Below are 18724 nucleotides of genomic sequence, written 5' to 3'. Positions count from 1 at the left end.
TGAAGTCACTAAGTTTCAACTCTGTGATATCGTATAAACAAAGTTGATATATTTCCTTCTTTTGGTCATGAAGTGTCTCCGTGAAAATTTCATGAGGATCCCACTAGTCTTCGTGCCTTTGCCAATTTGTATTGACAAAAAGGGGGAGAATTAATGTGTAGTTCACACTACAAATACATATGGTTTACGGATCATTATGTAAGGGGGAGTGGTTTTCATGTTAAGATGGAGTATTGACTAAGGGGGAGTGATACATATCACCGTAGTATTATTGTCAAAGTTGTGATACAATGAAACTTTGATGCTGTGTAATAATACTATGATGGATCTTCAAACAAGTACAGGATGAACACATGAAGAGTTGAAGAACCAAGGAAATCAAGCTTGTCAATTTTGCTTTTAACAAGTACAAGCCATATGTAAAATGGTTTTGTCACTAAAATTGACAAAGGGGGAGACTGTTAGAGCATTGCTCGGTTGAACCCACTAGCGTTGGTATGTCAATTTATTTGTCAATTTTAGTTACCAAAATGCATTCTTGATTTAGCAGTCTAAAGATAGTTTCGGACTAGATTAGGTCTAAGAAGTTGAATCGAAGCTATCCTTAAAGGATGAAGATTGAAGATTGAAGACTACAAGAAGACATCAACAAGTACTTCATCAACAAAGGTATGCGATTGATTTCATTTGGATTCTTGTTCAATTCTACCTTTCTAATCTATCAAGATATGTGCTCACTCTATGGAACAATTCCGATGACAGTAAATGTACATTTATGTATATATACTTGAGATTATTTGATTCATGAACTTGGAGACAATAACCTTTATCCTTATAAATAATCTCATGTTATAGTGAATGAGCTTACGAATCCAACGAGCCAAGAATCACTCAATTCTGAGTTATAACGATGAAGTTATGAGTGATTTATTAAAGTTCGTTAGTAGGAAACAACCCATGGGTTGTTTGTAGTAGTTCATGGACTTGGGCCCAATTCATGACTAAAATCTATTTTTGGTCAAGTTGGTGATGTTTCCTTGTCTAGGTAAGATGGCTATTATTCCAAACATATTTGATTACCATATTAAAGTGTTTGAGATAACTTTTAATTCCTGCCTAAGTTAGAATGTGATTTATTCACATAAATAAATATTTGCTATTTAATTATTAATTAATTATTTATGCATAATATTTGTAACTTAGGAAAGACTCCCATAATTATGAGAGTCTTGAAAAAGGAAAATAATCAAAACCCTAGCTTTGTTTTCAAGCTAACTTTTCACTATAAATAAAAGGTTCGTGAGTTTACACAGTTTTCATCCCCTTTGGAAAATTGGCGTAAGCTTTGCAGGTTGTTTCCATGTCTTCTGTTCTTCATGAACAAGAGTGAGATAAAAGTCTTTGTATTGGGGATCACAAAGCCAAGCTGGATCAAATCTTCGTGATTGATTATACAACTTGTAATCTAGGTTTTTCACCTCTTGTCTATTCTAAAATTTTCTCTTCTGATATAAAACCATTCAAGAGTTGTTGATCATAAACCCTAGGTTTTGATAGATTTCAGTTTCCGATCGTATACCAACACTTGTTAATCGAAATCGGAGACTAGAAATAAAAACTTCTACTGAGGCATCTCGTAAAAATCGTTGAGAAGTTTTAAACAAGATATCTCTAGATTTATTCTAGTTGTTCTTGTGGTAGAATAATTAGGTTTCTCTTCCTTTATTGAAGAGTATAATAATCCCTAATCTACACGTTTTTTTTTTTATATTACTTTTACCTTGTAATTGTTTTATCAAAATAAACACAAGATTTCCAAAACCTTGATTCACATCTAAAGGGAAATCAACCGGTGTTTTGTGCAAACAGAATATCGAATCGTATCAATCGTGTTGTTGTATCTTCTAAAGAGAGCCTTGGGTTCTGCTAGAAGATTAACGAGAAGAATTCCTAAAGATAATCGGTTTTGTGCTAGGAATTCTATTTGTGCTGAAGAAGGTATTACATCTAGTCCGAATAGGTAGTAGTAATTTGGTGTAACAACTTATAATCAATGTGTGTTTATTCTGGACTAGGTTCCGGGGTTTTTCTGCATTTGCGGTTTCCTCGTTAACAAAATTTCTGGTGTCTGTGTTATTTCTTTTCCGCATTATATTTTATTTATATAATTGAAATAATACATGTTGAATCAATCATAGTTGTTAAATATGACCTTGTTTGTTGGATAAGACTTGATTGATCTTGAACAATTGATTTTGTTATTTTCACATTGTTAGACCAGTCTGGGCTAACCCTATTTCAAGTGGGCACTGTGTTGAAATATTCCTTTAGTGATTGTTGCTTAAAGAGGTTTATACACGGTGGATATTGAATAGGTTGTGATTAAAACAAAAGACTTTGTTTCAAGATCTTCACACTACAATCAAGTTTACAGACTTGTTTCTGTTTAACTTTGATTGTGTTGAAATAGAGATATTAAACTCTTTGATATACTTTACTCTAGATTGAGTCTGACTGTCTAGTTGATTCTCTAGAAAGTGTATTGGAGTAAGTCCTCTCAGATTGCCAAACGAATATTTGGGCGTGGTTGTTAGACCCCCGCTTTTTCAAAGTGACTAATTGAAGGACCAAAATTATTAATCCTGTAACCACTATAAAGACAATGTTTCAAATTTTCCTATTAGAAGAGACAACCCTTGAGAGCAGATAATGAACAAAGAAGGTGATAAAGGACACTCCTGACTGAGAGCCCTTCCACTTTTAAAATTTCCATGAGGAGCACCATTTAAGAGAATTGAGAAAGAAGCATAATTAACACAATTCATAATTAACTTGTGAGATAAGTCATGAATTCCCATTTGATGAAGCATAAAGCTCAAGAAAGACCAAGATACTCGATCATACGCCTTCGACATATCCAATTTCAGCGCAAAATAACTTTCTTTATATTTTGATTTATTCATAGAATGAAATAATTCCTTTGAAATAACAACATTATCAGTTATTTGTCTCCCTTTAACAAAAACGTTCTGTGCCCAGGATATATAAACATACTCAGGAAAGGACTAATTCTTATAGCCAAGATTTTAGCCACAAACTTATACAAAACATTACATAAAGCAATGGGTCTAAATTCCATAGTTTTACCTGGATTTTTGACCTTTGGGATTAAGCTTATATGAGTATGATTTAGCTTACTTGGAATTTCTCATGTACATAAAATTTGTCGAATGAATTGAGTAGTTTCTTCTCCCACTATTGTCCAACACTTTTTATGGAAATAAAACAGGATAGCCGTCTGTCCTGGTGAACCCATATAATTCATATTTTCACCACTTTCCATAGTTCATCACCAATTGGTGTAACTGGAATAAAAGTACTTTCTGTTGTACTCATAAAATAAGAAAAATCTTGCAAATTTGAAGGATCTTGGATATTTACATCCTCTTGAAACAAATATTTGAAGAAAGAAACCAAATCCTCAGCAATATCTGTTGGGTTAGTGATCCACTGTTGATTACTTGATTGGATATAGGAGATCTGATTTTTCTTTCTTCTTTGTTGAACAGAAAGATGGAATTGTTTTGTGTTTCTATCACCAGTTTTCATCCATATTTGTTTCATTCTTTATTCCCAATAAGTAGCATCCATGATAATGTAATCATTAAATTAAGATGAAATATTTTTCTCTTGATGAATAATAGCAATATTTAGGGATAAAGATTAAAGACGAAGTAATCTCTTCCTTTTAAATTTCTAATTTTATTCTTAATACAACCAATTTTGTTTCTGCTCCAGCTTTTGAGAAAGTTACCCAGATAGGCAAGTTTAGAAGTTAGATCTCAGTGAGATTAAAATTCCAACTTTCTAGTACCACTTTGAGGAAATCCGGATGTGTAACCCAGTAAGCTTCAAATTTATAAGAAGGAGGCGTCTAGCTATATTTCTGCAAGTGCTGAGAATAATGGGTGAATGATCACTTGAGATTCTCAGCAAATGTAAAACACCCGAATGTTCAAACATAAGACAACAATCTGGAGTTGCAACAACTCTATCTAGTCTTTCCCTTATTAAACTCTGAAATTGTCAGCCATTACACCATGTGTAAGTTGGACCGAAAAACCCTAAATCCAGTAGATGATTCTCATGAATGAATTTATTAAACTGAGAAATTGCAGCGGTTAAAGACTGATCACCTCCTGATTTTTCTCTAATCGAATAAATAGAATTAAAGTCACCTATAAAATATTTGGGGCCGGGTACATGTTGAGAATATACAGATAAACTCTGCCAGAATTGAGCTCTATCTGTTCTTTTAGGTGGTCCATATATACATAATAGATTCCAAGCAGAGAAGGGACATGACTGATTTATCTTAAGATGGATTGAGTTCTTGGAGCATGAAATAACTTCTGCATTGATGTCATCTTGCCACATTAACCAAAGCCCACCACTACGACCTACAACTGGGACTACACAGTGATTAGAATAACTAAAATTTCGAAGAAGAAAAGTGGAAGAAGATTCAAATAACTTTGTCTTTGATAGAAACACAATATTAGGTCTTGAACTTCTTAGGAATGATTTTAGAGTTTGAATTGTTGAGTCATTCCCTAACCCCCAACAATTCCGGGAAAAAACTAACATGGACCGCGCGACCTATTAGGGCTAGCCGCCGTCTCCCATTGATTATCTGAATTCTCATTAATTCCTGAATCTAACTCTGATTGTGCATCTCCAGTATGTAGGCATGCTCCATTCAACATTCGTTTAGCACCTCTCGAATCTTTGTTGGTAATTGACATCGGAATAACGGCATTGCTAGGACCCCTAGCCTTCGATTTCCATTCATGCCTCTTGGTATTCTTGGTTGATTGTTCGGGATTCCATAAAATCCTCCCATCGTTACTATTCTGTGATCTGCTGTTGGGCCCGGATAAAAGTTGATGAAGGTTCTCATTTATGGTTTTACTTGAAACTTCAGTTGTAGTAGATTTCAGTTTCTTAGTGACAAATTTGAAAGATTCAGAGACTTGAAGAGACTTGAAACTATTATAGTGGAAATTTCCTGAAGAATTTTCTTGGTTGGACTATATATTTTTTTCCTTTTGTCAGAGCAGTGTTCTTCTGTTGCAGAGATGCAGTTTGGGCAGTTACTGAGGAAGTTAGTTCCATGTTCTGATCGATACAGAAGATCGTTGCCGTGGCTTTCTCGGATGACCATTCTGATGAATATGAACAGTTATAGATGAAAAGAAATATGTTTCCTGATTGGTTGGAAGAGATTAATTATTGAATGAGTTATTAACCGTCAGGGTATTCTTATCAGAAAAAACTCCGGAATTAGGTAACCGCATGTGTAAGTTATCTTCTCGACCGTTGGACGCGTCAAAAGATGAAGTTGATGAAAAATTCCTAGTCACAGATGATCTGGCTTGATGACTCATCATCCCTGAGATCTCAATTGAGATTGTACTTTGATTTTGCACCAAATCTATGATATTTTCTTCCTGCAAATCTGAATCTTTAAATTCATCCATATCATTATTGAAATTCTTCAAAGAAGCATTGATCGAACGATGATATTTTGGAAGGATGAGATCATATGCCTGTTGATGAAGTTCTGGGAGAAAATCTTGATGGACTTTATCCTTTAATTGATGAACTTTAGGACATACCCTCATAAGATGACCCAGAAGACCACAGAATAAACAAAATCTTGGTATCCTTTCATATCTGATTTCAACCGTTATTTCCTGCCCATTAGATAGAGGAAATGTGATAGTCTCTAAGTGGATGTTTAATATCGACTGAGATACGAACTCTGGCAAATTTGCCCCAATTTCGTGACTCTTGAACATATATTGTTCTGTGACTCCCAACATGAGAAACTAAACTCTGAATAAATTTTCTATTCAGATAGTTTACTGGAAAACCATGTAATTGAGCCCAGAATTCTACTATGTCAAAAAGGTATTCATGTGGTAATTTGTTAGGTACACACCTTTCCAAAGCCAATAAATCATCTCTGGTAACCCATGGTGATGAATCCATGATAAATTCCGAGTCTGAGTGCGACTCAAATTTAATTAAGAAAGTATCTAGTGTGAATTCAGACACAAAATATTTCTGATTAAAGGACCTCCAAAGTTTATGTAATAGTTCCCTGACATTTGAGATTTGATAAGTTTTAGGAGAGATGATCATGAGAACCAAACAGTTTTGGTAATCCTTTGATGAATTTGGTAATGGGATATGAATGCAAATCTTCTTGGTGTTTCTTGATTAAGTAGATTTACAAATTGACGAATCATTTCCATATTTGGATTTAGTTGTTCTAGGTTAGATTGTGAAGATTGAGACATGTTTGTATAGAATACAGTGGAAATATAGAGATGCTACGGGCTATGAAATTCAAATGTTCTGAAAATTAAAAGTAGGAAATCATCGTTGAAATACGAGGAAATCCAAAAAACTTTTAAATTGATAGAGAAGTGGAGGTTTGATCAAAATATTAGGAGAAAGTTGTTTAGATTAATGATTAAATTTGAGTTCAAGTTTGTGGTTCAGTTAATGGCGAAAGTTGCAGAGAGGAGAGAGGTGTTGTTCCCTGACTATTATCCTCACAACTTCAAGATTTTTGTTTTTTATTGAGGAAGATATCATTTAAGATTTTTATTTGGTGATATTTAAAAATTATTTTCTAATCATAAAATTGAAGAATATATTTGAGAATTTGATTAAAAAATATGACTATAAACAGAAGCTGGGCAGTATTTTATGACAAACGAAAATAAAATAGAAGACATAAATTTTAGGACAGAAGGAACATTATTTACTGCTTTTCAATTTTAATAACCTAAACATTTTGTAATAAAAATAAAAATAAAATAGACGTGTTGGTGGTGTGGATTTTATAATATTATATCGATTTGGTTTAAAAACAAGACAAACTGGTTAACTGAGCCTATTTCTTTAATAACAAAAAAAATTACATACCGTTTAATATACATTAAATAAATAGAAAATGACAAAAATTTAAATTTAAACTTAAAACTAAAACTAGATGATCGCTGACACGGCCGGCCGAAAAAATTGACGCCAAATTAAATTTTTACTCGCAATTTAGATCCGCCACAATGGCACGGAGTCGACTTGTAAATTTATAAAGCAAAATTGTAAAGTAAAGAGATGTCCAAACAAGGTATCATATTAATTTTGTAAACAATCTCCTTAATTGCCGGAATCCAGCCAGAAAAGCACCTGAATCTTATCTCTGTCAATGGAAATTCCGTTACGAACTTACGATACCTTCAGAATTAGCGGTCAAACTAGTCAAACAGGTGGTCAATGGGTCAAGAGATAGGCAGTTAAGCGAGTCTTTCAGCTACATCTGATTGGTCTGAATTATCTTACACAACTGAGTCACATAGCTGGATCGGTCATCGGTCAGTTACGAGTTGACTCACCAAATTGGAAATCCGGCCAAATCTCGGCTGTTTCTCGGTCATCCCCGGCTTTTCCCCTGCACATTCATTCCTAATCATTCATCTAAAAGTTAATGACCTCAACAAAAGCAAAATCTCTGCTCAATCTTTATAGGCGATCACAAGCAAAACCCATTGATTCAATTGCACCAGATCACCTTTTCTTCTTCTGTAATTTCTCAATTCAATTCGAACTGACATATTGAATTGTAATGTATTTACGATCAATTTCTCCTGCAAACATATGTATGCAGTGTTAGAATTTTAATGTTGAAACTGGGAAAAACAAAGCATACTTGATTAGCCTGCCACTTAGAAGTGAGACATTTACCATAGCAAGAACTTCCTTCCTTGTATAAGCCTTGCCGGATATTAGAAAAAGATCATCAACAACTGGTACGGAGACTTCATCATACTTGCATGCTAAAAGCATGGCTGTAATTCCAACCAATTGAAGTTTCTTTTGTTCGACTGTTTGGCGGGCTAAGAATATGTCTATGATATTAACCATAAGGAATAATGTCTCATCCATGAGCTCAAATTTATAATGCACCTGTCAAGATTCAACCAAGTAGGATTTGCTTAGAAAATGTTTTCTTTGCCCTTTCTAGGAGATGGAAAATCATGTCAAAATTTCGTATACCTCGATTAACCAATCAACTAGGATGGCCCTCATCTTCTCGTTGATGTCGGATTGCTGAACCATATAGTTGGGAGATACACAGCTAGAATTCTGCAAAATAGGCAAGGTTTAATCAAGTTACCTCAGGCTTTACAAGTCCACCCTATCTCACATTACCCAACTTTTGCATTATAACTTTTGGAGTTTTTGGGATTTTAGCAATAAAGCAAGTAACGGTAAAATACACTCTCAATTGGAACAGTTGGGCAAAGCATATGAAGGTATTCAGATTGAAGATTACCACTAAAGCAAGTAAGACTAGCAGTTGATTCTCAATTGTACACTTTGAGTAAATGGAGTAGGAAAACCAGACAGTGTCACACCAAAATCGAAACAAGTAAGAGTTGAAAACAGTGAGACTAACCTCAGTTTTTTGTAGTGAGCATATATATCAACAATATATAATCTACAAGTGCAAGTGTGTTCTTTGAGTTGCAACTATCAATATCCAGAACGGGTTCTTCAACAATATCTTCCATCTCAACTTCCTCTTCCTACAACAATACATTACAAAACTGTTAACACTGCTGCCACTAAAAGAAAGTAAACCCTTAACACAAAACACAAAGTCATCATACCATCAGGTCAATTTCCTCCAAGATTTCGACTTCATCAAGAATTGCTTCAGTGTGCTTCACAAACATTGGATCGGAGAAGGAACTATCTGCTCTATATTCATCTACATCTATAATGACCTTATTATTCGATACTTTTTCAATCAAAACCGATGAATTCTGTGTTGGCTTCTTTATTTCCTGCAAACATTGAATGAACCTAAGGAAAACCAATCTATTTTGCCGCAATTACCCATTCTTAATTCGATTTCTTCACCATACAGCAAAACCCTAACTTCAATTTCGTCTATTTCACATCATCGATATCACCAGCAGCAATGGCTGATTCAAACTATCACCAACTTCAATTACAGGTAGCAGAAACAATACCCATATTTTTTATTCAACTTCATCAGCAGCAGGTGCTCAGTTTCAAGATAAACCCATCAAACCCTATATTTAACTCGATCTGATTCAAACCCATCATTCACATCCATCTCTCTCAGTTTCAAGATAATCACCAAATTCAACATTCTCATTCATCAATTTCAATTTTAATGGTGGATTTGGACTTCCCTCTCTGAAATCCCCAACCAAAAGAAGAAGAAGTGTTGCTGGGGATGACCGAAATAGAAGAAGAAGAAGGAGTGTTGTTGGGGATGACCGAAATTAATGATTGTTTTGGCGGTGTTGCTGGTCCTGGGATTCGAAACCAGGACCTCTAACTCATTTTTTGTTTTACAAAATTACACCTACGTCCTTTTTGGTTACGCCGAATCCAATCTTTTTTGTGAAATTGGAAAAAAAATGTCATGTCCCATTTGACACAAAGTCACCATATATAAAGTTCTCCATCGCTTCGCTCGATCGGCCTAATAAGGAAAAAAAGTTAACGTGATCGTGATTACGGGAGATAAATAAGGTAGCATTACATACCGAAACCGTTAAATTTTTCTAAAAAAAAAAGTCTTAATTGAGATAAATAAGGTAACAGTCAAAAACGTGTACTAGGGCATTTCGTGGGCATCCTTCACATTTCACAGTCCACCATCACTATTCTTACAAAAACCTAGAAAATCATCTTGCTTTCACAATTTTTCTTCTTTTACATTTTTCTTCATTTTCGTTCCGAGAAAATAAAAATAACCAAAAATCAGTCTTAAGATTCTTCAGTTCCTTACGATGGTGCTATCAGGTAATACAACTTCGTCATCATCTGTCATAGCAAATAATGTTGATCTTTTAATTCTAATACTTGTTTGTTTACTTGTGGAATCGCTCCTTTTATTCAAAAGTGTGTCAAAAGATTGGAAATCCCTAGTCTCTAGTCCACACTTCATTAAGAAGCATTGCACTCATAGCAAACTTTCAAGATCTGGTTTGTTTTTGGTTAAAAAACGTCTAGATGAAGAACATGACCAAGAGTATGAACTTATCTTGCACAACAAGGAAATGGTCACTAATCGTAGTGTTGATTATGAAATCATGAGTGTTGATTGTTTTTATGATTTAGTGATTAAAGACTCTCTTAATGGCCTTCTCTTGTGCATGAATATGTCTGAAGAAGACCCGAAAACAAGCAAAACTATAGTTGTTTATAATCCCTCGACTGCACAACACAGGGAGATTGCACCACCAGAAAATTATTATTGGGACAAGTATGATTCTTTGAGAAGTCTTAGTTTGGTCTTAGATCCACGTGAGTCACTTGATTATAAGATTGTACTTATTTGGGGTTCTAGGTTCGAAATTTACTCTTGCGAAACAAAATGTTGGAGGTGAAGGTAATTTTGACACGGCTAATGATGTATTTCGTTCCCCTGGTCTTCTATGGGATGGTTGTTTGAACTGGTTTGATCGTGAGAACTGGGATTTGGTATACTTTAATATTGAGGAGCAGGTGCTGAAAACATTACCATTTAATTTGATTGACAATGAAAGGAGAGCGGATTTTGTAATGTATTTTGGAGAGTCCATGGGTCATATGTACCTGGTTCAAAGTGCACAGCCAGTACGAACTAAAACTCGTATTTTCGATATTTTCGAGATGGAGGTTGATCACAAAGGGTGGGAAAAGAAATATGTGTTCGACTTACGAGGTGACTTACTAGGCCCATTCAATATATTGTCGTTTGAGAAAGGCGATGGCAAAGATGAAGAAGCGTTGAAGGTGTTCACAGGTTCACCAAGTAAGACTGTCTCTTATGATCCGAAGAAAAAGAGCTTGGAGGACATTTACGAGTATCCAAGGTGATCCCATTTTCAGAGACAATTCACTAACAGCTAGAGGCAAAGTGGTTATGATTTTATCGAATCACTTGCTAATGTGTAAGTATCTTCCTTCAGAACTCAGAATACTCTACTGCCGTTCTTCTTATTTCTTTAGAGAATATGCAATAAACTGTAAGAAGCATATGACTTGTTACAGCTAGATATAGTTATGCTAGCTGGCGATTTTTTTCAATTTTTTCAAATCTTAGAGCTTTGATTTCTTCCTTTTTTCTCTCTCAAATCCATTAATTTCTTGTGGGTTTTCTTCCTTGTTCTGTAATCTACAAGTATGAGGAAGAAATTTTTGTATCGATTCGAATCTGAAGGAGGTTGTCTTAAGCAACGTAGAGGTTGAATCTAGCTTGGGTTTTGCTCATTTTCCTCCTTTGATTGATTTTAATGGCAATGATGGGCGGAAGATTATCCCTGGCTCTACCAGTGATGATGCAAAGATTATTTTACCAAGGAAAGACTCTGGAGGTTATTATGGAACAATTGGGTCTCCGATTTCAAAGGGGGGTTCTTCTAACCCTAACTCTGAAGGATGGAGAACTCTTTTTCCTTCTACTCAGTCAATTACCCCTCATCCTCCTATGAAGTTCATTCCTTCTATTGAGCTATATGGCAAGAAGGTGGTAGATTATGCAGCAGTTGATTTCTCGGCAGGAATTAAACGCTGTGAAGATTATGTTGTTGGTTTCTGCGTCGGAAAAAGATTATCTTTTCCAGCGGTCAAAGAAGCTGTAAGAGAACACTGGAAACTCAAGAATGAGGGAGCATCAAATTACATGGAAATTGTGCTTTTGTTTTTGAGTTTAAGGATGATGATGATGATCGTAGAAGAGTGTTAGAACTAGGCTCTTTTTACATCTCAAAAAGTCTTTTTACAGTGACACCATGGTCGAGTTTGCTAGAATCATCAATTGCTAGCATTAGGTCAGTACCCATTTGGGTGTTGATTTATAATGTTCCCATGCACATGTGGGATATTGATGGGTTGAGTCTTATCTCTAGTTTCATTGGGAAGCCTTTACTAGTTGACGATTACACGCTAAATAGGACAAGGTTATCATATGCTAGAGTCTGTGTTGAGGTAGATGTAGACTACATTTACCCAGAGAGTATACCTTTAATGATAGATAGGAAGGTTTCTTTGGAAATGCCTATTGAGTATCAATGGAAACCACCTAAGTGCGAAGTGTGCAAAGTTTTTGGACATTCTTCTAAAAACTGCACAAAAAAGTAAAAACCTAGGTGGGACACCTAAGAATCATGGCAAAGTTCATGAGAATTTTCAGTCAAAAGCATTGGAGTGTGAAGTTGGTGACAAGAATCAGGGTGAATCTCCAGAAGGAAATATTGTGAATGTAGCAGCCAGTGCCCCCCAATTGGAAAATGGGAAAAAGGAAATTTTGACTGAAACCCCAGAAATTCAGGATATTGTGGATGGTGGCTGTAAGGTGGTGGCAGAAAAGACTCCTTTGAATGCGGCTATTGATAAGAATAGAGAAGAAGAAGAAGAAGAAGAAGAGGTAATTGAACAAGAAAAGGTTATTAGTGAATGGGTTTCTTTTAAAAGAAAGAAATGCGCCGACAAAAAGAAAGTTGGAAGTGCAAGCACCTCGTCTACTGATCGCGCCATTCCTCCTGGTTTTGAATCCCACAGGTTTCATGGATTCGAAGAAGAAGGAGAGGCAGACACTTCCCAGGTAGCTCCTGAAGATTCAAAGGTAAGAATCGCAAAACCAACATCGTCCAAGACAATGATAGGAATTGGTATGAAATTGAGTATCAAATCCAAAGGTACAGGTATGTTTCCAATTGGTACTCTTTCAAGCTTAAAAAAGAAAAAACTTCCTACTAAAAAAGTTTCGGCAAATAAGATGATGGACTTTGGTTCTCTATGTGGCTTAGAATTTCCGCCTCTAAAGACTAATCGTGATGAAATGTTTAGCGATCTCGAAAAAAATCACGATGGGTTAACTATAGAAGATGTTGATGAATATGCTAGTTGTTAATAGGCAATGGTCTTTTTAGTTGTGTCAACAGGCTGGTCTTTATTGTGGCTTGCAACTCTTCTTTATCTTTGTTTCTGTTTTGTTGCTATCTTTGTGAGCTTTTCGCTCTTTGTCAATTGTATTCGCCCGCAAACGGCTTGTGTGACTTTCAATCTATTCTCTTTGATCGATCAGAAAAAAAAGAAAGAATATCTTTTTATATCCATTTGGTCCTGTATTTTGGCGGTGCTCTCTCATGTTCTTCTTTGGTTGAAGTTTTTGGGATGTCTTGTCATTCTCTTTACTTTTAGTTTTTTATTTTTAAGTTGTCTTTGCTTTTTTGTGCTATGACTATGAGCTATTCTTTTAGTTGTAACGGGTGGTTATTTGTTTGAGATGTCTAGAATGAAGTAAACTTGGGTTTGAAATTATGTTCAAAATCATGTGAATTCTCAGCTTTCATTCTAGACTTCTAGTCTAGTTATATATTTATTTACTCCTTTTCAATTGTAGTTTGATTTACAAGTTCAAGTATCCTATTTTAATAAGCCCAAGAGTTGAATCTACTGTTATTTATGATTTACAGTTGAATCTAGTGACTAGTGTAAGAGTATTTTCTGAATGCAGTATAGTGGATATATGAGCTAGGCCTAGTTGCACAAGTTATGAAGAAATAGCAGAAGTCTACGAGTCTTGAGGTTTTCAGGCAACAAAAAAAAAATAAAAAAAAATGAAGCAATAAGTAGATTCATCAATAGACGGCATGGACAAATTTTAGCAAGTAACATACTCCAAACTTTGAGTAACATTTCGTATCAGACATGGTTCAAATTTGCATGCACATATCAGTCAGTAATTACATTTCAAGGAATGGACAGTATTTCAAAATACGCCAAACTATACAAGCAAATGCCTAAATGTAAGGTATAATCACCAATATTGCTACTTTAACGGCCCTCGACATTCGTTATACTCAAGTTGTTTATAGACCATGCATTTTGGCTCTTCGCGGGCAAATTTGAGTTTGTAGATATCCGTCGTTCCATAAATGCAGGTTGTTTTGGGATAGGCAAAACTGCAATTTCACTAACAAGCATCGAGAGTGTGGTAGACATATTCGGCCGGTCTTTTGCGAAATCTTGAACACACAGCAACCCTACATGGATGCATCTCAAAATTCCGGCCTCGAAAATTGGCTCAGACAACAAAGATGGGTCAATAAAAGATTGCAACTTCTGTTCATTCCACAATTGCCATGCCTGAAATGATAACAAAACTATCAGCTGTGTAGGCGTTAAAGGGAAGTTCACATATATATAAATTAGCTTAAAGAATGAGAGTGAACGATAGATGGATGAAGTAACTGAGACTAAACCAGGAACCTACATATCCCGACAAGCTTAACGGCGTCTCCTCGTAGTAAAAACTACTATTTCTCTTTCCACTCACAATCTCCAATAGCAACACTCCAAAACTGAAAACATCAGATTTCTCTGAAAATTGTCCTTCCATAACGTACTCAGGGGGCATATATCCACTGCATTTACATTATTTTTAGAGCATGAAATGAGATTACAAATTGGAATTCTTTAAAGGGTTGAAAACAAAAACTAGCAATATCATAAAGATGGTGACTTAAAGATTTATTACTTACTATGTACCGACGACCCTTATAGTATTTGCTTCTAGTTCATTGCCACCAAATATCCTTGCCATACCAAAGTCTGAGATTTTTGGATGCAGCTGCTCATCCAGCAAAATGTTACTAGCCTTCAGATCTCTATGAATCACTCTTAATCTAGAATCTCTATGAAGATAGAGAGTCCCTCGACTTATTCCCTCGATAATCTGGAATCGCTTTCTCCAGTCCAAGAGTGCTCGTTTTGCGGGGTCTGATACACAGTATAACGAGTTGATAAGAAATACAACTTGTATGAAAAGAAGAATTTGGTTGCTGAGCCAACATAATATTATCAAGCATTAAATGTGTTTTCATGTAAAGCAGTTGATGAATGAGTGAACATAAATTCTTGAATGACTATGTGGAATTGGTAGAAAATTTCATACCGAAAAGATAAGCATCCAAGCTCTTATTAGGCATGTACTCATATATCAGCATCTTTTCATCCCCTTCGACACAACAACCCAACAGCCTAACGAGATTCCTGTGCTGGAGTTTTAAGATCACTATAACTTCATTCGTAAACTCTTCCAAACCTTGTACAGAGCCCTTCGAGAGCCTTTTCACTGCTATTTCTTGCCCATCCGCTAATGTTCCCTAGAAATAAGCAGGTAAAGTCATTGCCAGCTTGGAAAATAGCAGGTTAAATCATTGTCAGCTTATAATGTTAAATCAGAAAGTCTAAGAACAAGAATCTACCTTGTACACTGGACCAAAACCTCCTGCGCCAAGCTTATTAGCTCCGATAAAATTGTTTGTAGCAATAGCTAGAGTCTCATATTTGAAAAAATTAAGATCTGGATTGTCTGCAGTAAGCATATTTGGATCCGAAGATTCGTAGTCCTTCTGGAATAATGAAGTTTCCATGTCTTTCTTCTGCTTTCCTGGTTTAATACTGAACTGTAAGTTCATGTTCTGGCAAAGATTGTATGTTCCAGGCATTTTAAAGCTAAAAGTTAAGCATTAGTACCTTTTTGTGTTGTCATCCACCTCCAACAGAGGTATGTGCACCCACCGATTACAAATGCTCCAATAAGGACACTGGCTATGACAATTGCCTTTGTATTCTTTTTCCTATCTGCATTTCAAAAAAAAAAAAAGAAGGTTAGAATTTCTCTCTACCCTTTGTAAGTCGAAACCTTTACTATTCAAATTCAGCTACTCCATGTGATTCAGATTGTATATAAACCAGCCAATAGAAATTCTTCTGCTTACCGAGTTCTGAATGAGCTACTCGAATGTTAAGATCAACCCCACCTTCAGAGAACTTGGAGATGTCAACCAAATTTCCACTCCATGTCAAGCAGCCAACACCACTATCATGCCAATAAGCTAAACAGGAACAATTGTTTAAACACTCCTGCTCACACTTTTCGACGTTCAAGGAACTCCCTAACCAATAAGCAAAGTCAGGAACTTTCATATTATTCATCGTTACAAAACCATCTTCTTTCACCCCTTTGTTGCTATTACCAGTTTCATTTCTCTTGCACTTGAGTTTGCTCTTTCTCAAGCACCCACCTGACCAATTTCCCTTGCTCCATTCATCATTAAACCTGGGAGTATACCCTCTCAAACAACTACAAATTGGTGATTCCAAAATATTACAGCTTCCAAAAGCACCGCACTTTCCGTAGACATCACACTCTTTATTCTTATTGGTGGACCAAAATTGCTTCCATTTGTTCTCGATCAAAGCCTCTCCAAATGTTTCCCCAAGATGACTCAGAGCAAATCTTCTGACACTATTGTCTGTAAATTTGAAGCTGAAATAGACATTGTCTTCTGGATCATCGTTGCTAATAAAGAATCCATTTGAATAAGCAGACGGCATTGCAGGGGTGCCAATGAAGTTTTTATTGTTCCACGGACCACTACGCCAATGCCGTTTAGATCCATTCCAAATCACCAGCTGAGGAATGTCTGTAAGCTCTAGCCCAAGATAAAAGATGCCAGTTGATGGATCAGACTCACTTTTCCATGATGTAAGCCCTTGTCTCTTGCCAGTCCTCCTACTGCCACCAAGCGTCATCGTTGCCAGGAATGTGTCTGTGGGGTTTTCAAAGCTCTGCCATAGGATCTTTTCGTCATCCTCCACATCCCGCAAAACCAGATTCCCTGTATCCAGTAACTTTGCCATTGTATTATTAGAGGCAACATTAGTAAGATTAGTACTCCAAAGAACAATCCCACGCCCATCCAAAACCACAAGATTCCCATCCCCGGCTATACTTAAAACTCCGGAAGAATCTTTTATTGGGTTATCTCTGTTGGCAACCCATACAATGGTCTGCTCTGGAATGTTATTATACCAAATTCCGACATAACGACTGCTAGAATTAGAAGGGCTAAAGAAGCCAAGTTTGAAGATTCCATCGGGGGAAGAAGTTATAGTTTCACCGTCAACAACAGATTGAGCTACTGTAATGGTATTGTTATCAATTGCAAAGCAGGATTTGTGTAAAGCAAAAAATAAAATTAGTGAGAGGACAAAAAAGGGTAAAAGTGCAGTGTTCATATTGCACTAGCAACAAAATAATGAACCAATACTAAACCCTCTAATTTATTGAAAATGAGAAAAGCTCAAGTTCAACTAATAGGCCTACAAGTGTGAAAAATAGTGTTCCAAAGGTGGACTTTTACTTTCCAACATGGAACTCTGTCCAAGTGAATGAGAGGGCAAAACTAATACACATGTTTCTTTTAACTCTTTTCAATTTTGCACTATTTGACCTGCAACATAGAAAGGTTCCTGGAAATTCTTGTGATTAGAGATACTCAGTTGGTATCCATTGGATTCAAGAAGTCAAATTATGCAGCTTAGATTAGAAACCAAGTAATCAATAAAGCTATGGTTCCACATCCAGTCACACTCATCAGAAGAGTTAAACCACTTTATGATCTTCATCAGTTTGGGAAGAAACTACTTATGTTGAAAATAAATGTTCAAAAGTTGCTTTCAAATGTTAAAGAACAAGAATTTCGAAGAACCAAAATGCATAAACATACCAAACAATACGAATTTCACCACAGTTCTATGACATTTCTTGTTCTGTTCCCAAACTGATGAAGCTTGGGAACATAAATCTTGTTAGCCTCGCAATTGACAAATACATGAAGCTTTACAACCCAGAGATCAAAAACCTGCATTACACAGAAATTTTGTTAGCCTCGCAATTTTAGTTTACAAATGAGCTTGATTAAAGTAGATAAATAAACCAGGTTAGTCATTCACTTCTCTCTCGTTCCACATCTGGATTTGATTGATTCTGCAGAAATTTGGGTTTTTTTTCCCAGGGGTTTTGTTGATTCTGGGGTTGATTATTTTCTCTGATATGTTATTTGAGATTTTTGAAATGTTTGATACAATCGTTACCTTTTGATGTTCTTCTATGTGCACTGATTTGGGGGTATTCTCCGTTATTCTCTGTTGCGAATGGTGGGTGTGAATAGGGGAAGGAAAAAATTATTTCTGAGCAACTTTCATCCGGCAGCACCATGTACAGTCATTTTGAGTGTTTATGACGTCACCAAATTATAGGTAAAAAATTGGTATTAGTTCTCCGTTCGTAAAAATATGGTTTGGTCCTTTGTAGGTGGTACTATGTCTATTTTGTTCTTTCAGAAATCACATTTTACATTTGGTCTATTATTATTAAAATATCTAAAGTACCCATTCTCTCTCTTATTTTTCCCCCTCACGTGAATGGTTTTTCTATATTGTTTATTTTCTCTCATAATTTCTCTCTTTTTCTGACCTTAATATTTAAAAGTTTAAAAATTAAATATCTCTTAAAATATATGTCAAAAATTAATAAATTTTATATATTCGGATAGCCCTCAACGATAGCTTTCCAACGAGTACCATTGTCGCTATGTTTCGGAGCTTTTAATTTTTTTCGGTATAATAGTAGTTCATTCCGAGAATGAACACTATTTTATAACATGGTAGTTCATTCTAGTTCTAGCAGTTCATTTCGTAGAATGAACTCGTATACACTAGCAATTTTTTTTGTAGAATAAACTCATAGTAATTGTTCAATTTGAAGAAT

The 18724-nt window shown here is 35.6% G+C and overlaps 2 protein-coding genes across 5 annotated transcripts; both read right to left on the bottom strand.

Annotated features, from left to right (window-relative positions):
- Positions 1–6959: 6959 nt before the first annotated feature.
- Positions 6960–9373, bottom strand: LOC113277619 (cyclin-B2-1-like). The gene is made up of 6 exons (XM_026526662.1): positions 8748–9373; positions 8534–8663; positions 8131–8220; positions 7819–8040; positions 7646–7721; positions 6960–7525 (listed from the first exon to the last, which is right to left on the bottom strand). Exons 3-6 carry the CDS (start codon positions 8191–8193, stop codon positions 7443–7445), a joined length of 444 nt encoding a protein of 147 aa, XP_026382447.1. The 5' UTR covers positions 8194–8220; positions 8534–8663; positions 8748–9373; the 3' UTR covers positions 6960–7442.
- Positions 9374–13763: 4390 nt separating this feature from the next.
- On the bottom strand, positions 13764–18140 carry LOC113282143 (G-type lectin S-receptor-like serine/threonine-protein kinase At1g11330). Of its 4 annotated transcripts, none has more exons than XM_026531088.1 (9): positions 18049–18140; positions 17682–17816; positions 15888–16790; positions 15643–15750; positions 15372–15556; positions 15059–15269; positions 14646–14883; positions 14378–14528; positions 13764–14250 (listed from the first exon to the last, which is right to left on the bottom strand). In XM_026531088.1, the coding sequence occupies exons 3-9, from the start codon at positions 16702–16704 to the stop codon at positions 13939–13941; spliced, it is 2022 nt and encodes a 673-aa protein (XP_026386873.1). In that variant the 5' UTR covers positions 16705–16790; positions 17682–17816; positions 18049–18140; the 3' UTR covers positions 13764–13938. The 4 variants fall into 4 exon arrangements, with proteins under 4 accessions (XP_026386873.1, XP_026386872.1, XP_026386871.1 ...); XM_026531087.1 differs by lacking the exon at positions 18049–18140 and adding an exon at positions 17908–18041 and having other exon boundaries at positions 15888–16803; XM_026531086.1 differs by lacking the exon at positions 18049–18140 and adding an exon at positions 17908–18041.
- Positions 18141–18724: the final 584 nt, after the last annotated feature.

This window comes from Papaver somniferum, chromosome 5 (genome assembly GCF_003573695.1).
Source record: "Papaver somniferum cultivar HN1 chromosome 5, ASM357369v1, whole genome shotgun sequence".
NCBI classification, from domain to species: domain Eukaryota; kingdom Viridiplantae; phylum Streptophyta; class Magnoliopsida; order Ranunculales; family Papaveraceae; genus Papaver; species Papaver somniferum.
The sequence above is the reverse complement of the archived record's forward strand: the minus strand, read 5'-3'. Positions and strand labels throughout refer to the sequence as shown.

Bases quoted from the DNA above. Each gene is read 5' to 3' on its own strand.
- LOC113277619 (XM_026526662.1), bottom strand. From the start codon at position 8,193: ATGGTTCAGCAATCCGACATCAACGAGAAGATGAGGGCCATCCTAGTT. The intron at 7,722-7,818 runs GTAAATGTCTCA...ATATGTTTGCAG, and splicing joins GGAAGGAAGTTCTTGCTATG to GAGAAATTGATCGTAAATAC. The intron at 7,526-7,645 runs GTGATCTGGTGC...ATGAATGTGCAG, and splicing joins AAATTACAGAAGAAGAAAAG to GGGAAAAGCCGGGGATGACC.
- LOC113282143 (XM_026531085.1), bottom strand. From the start codon at position 17,190: ATGAACACTGCACTTTTACCCTTTTTTGTCCTCTCACTAATTTTATTT. The intron at 14,884-15,058 runs GTATGAAATTTT...ACTGTGTATCAG, and splicing joins CTTGGATGCTTATCTTTTCG to ACCCCGCAAAACGAGCACTC. The intron at 14,529-14,645 runs GTAAGTAATAAA...ATGTAAATGCAG, and splicing joins ATAAGGGTCGTCGGTACATA to TGGATATATGCCCCCTGAGT.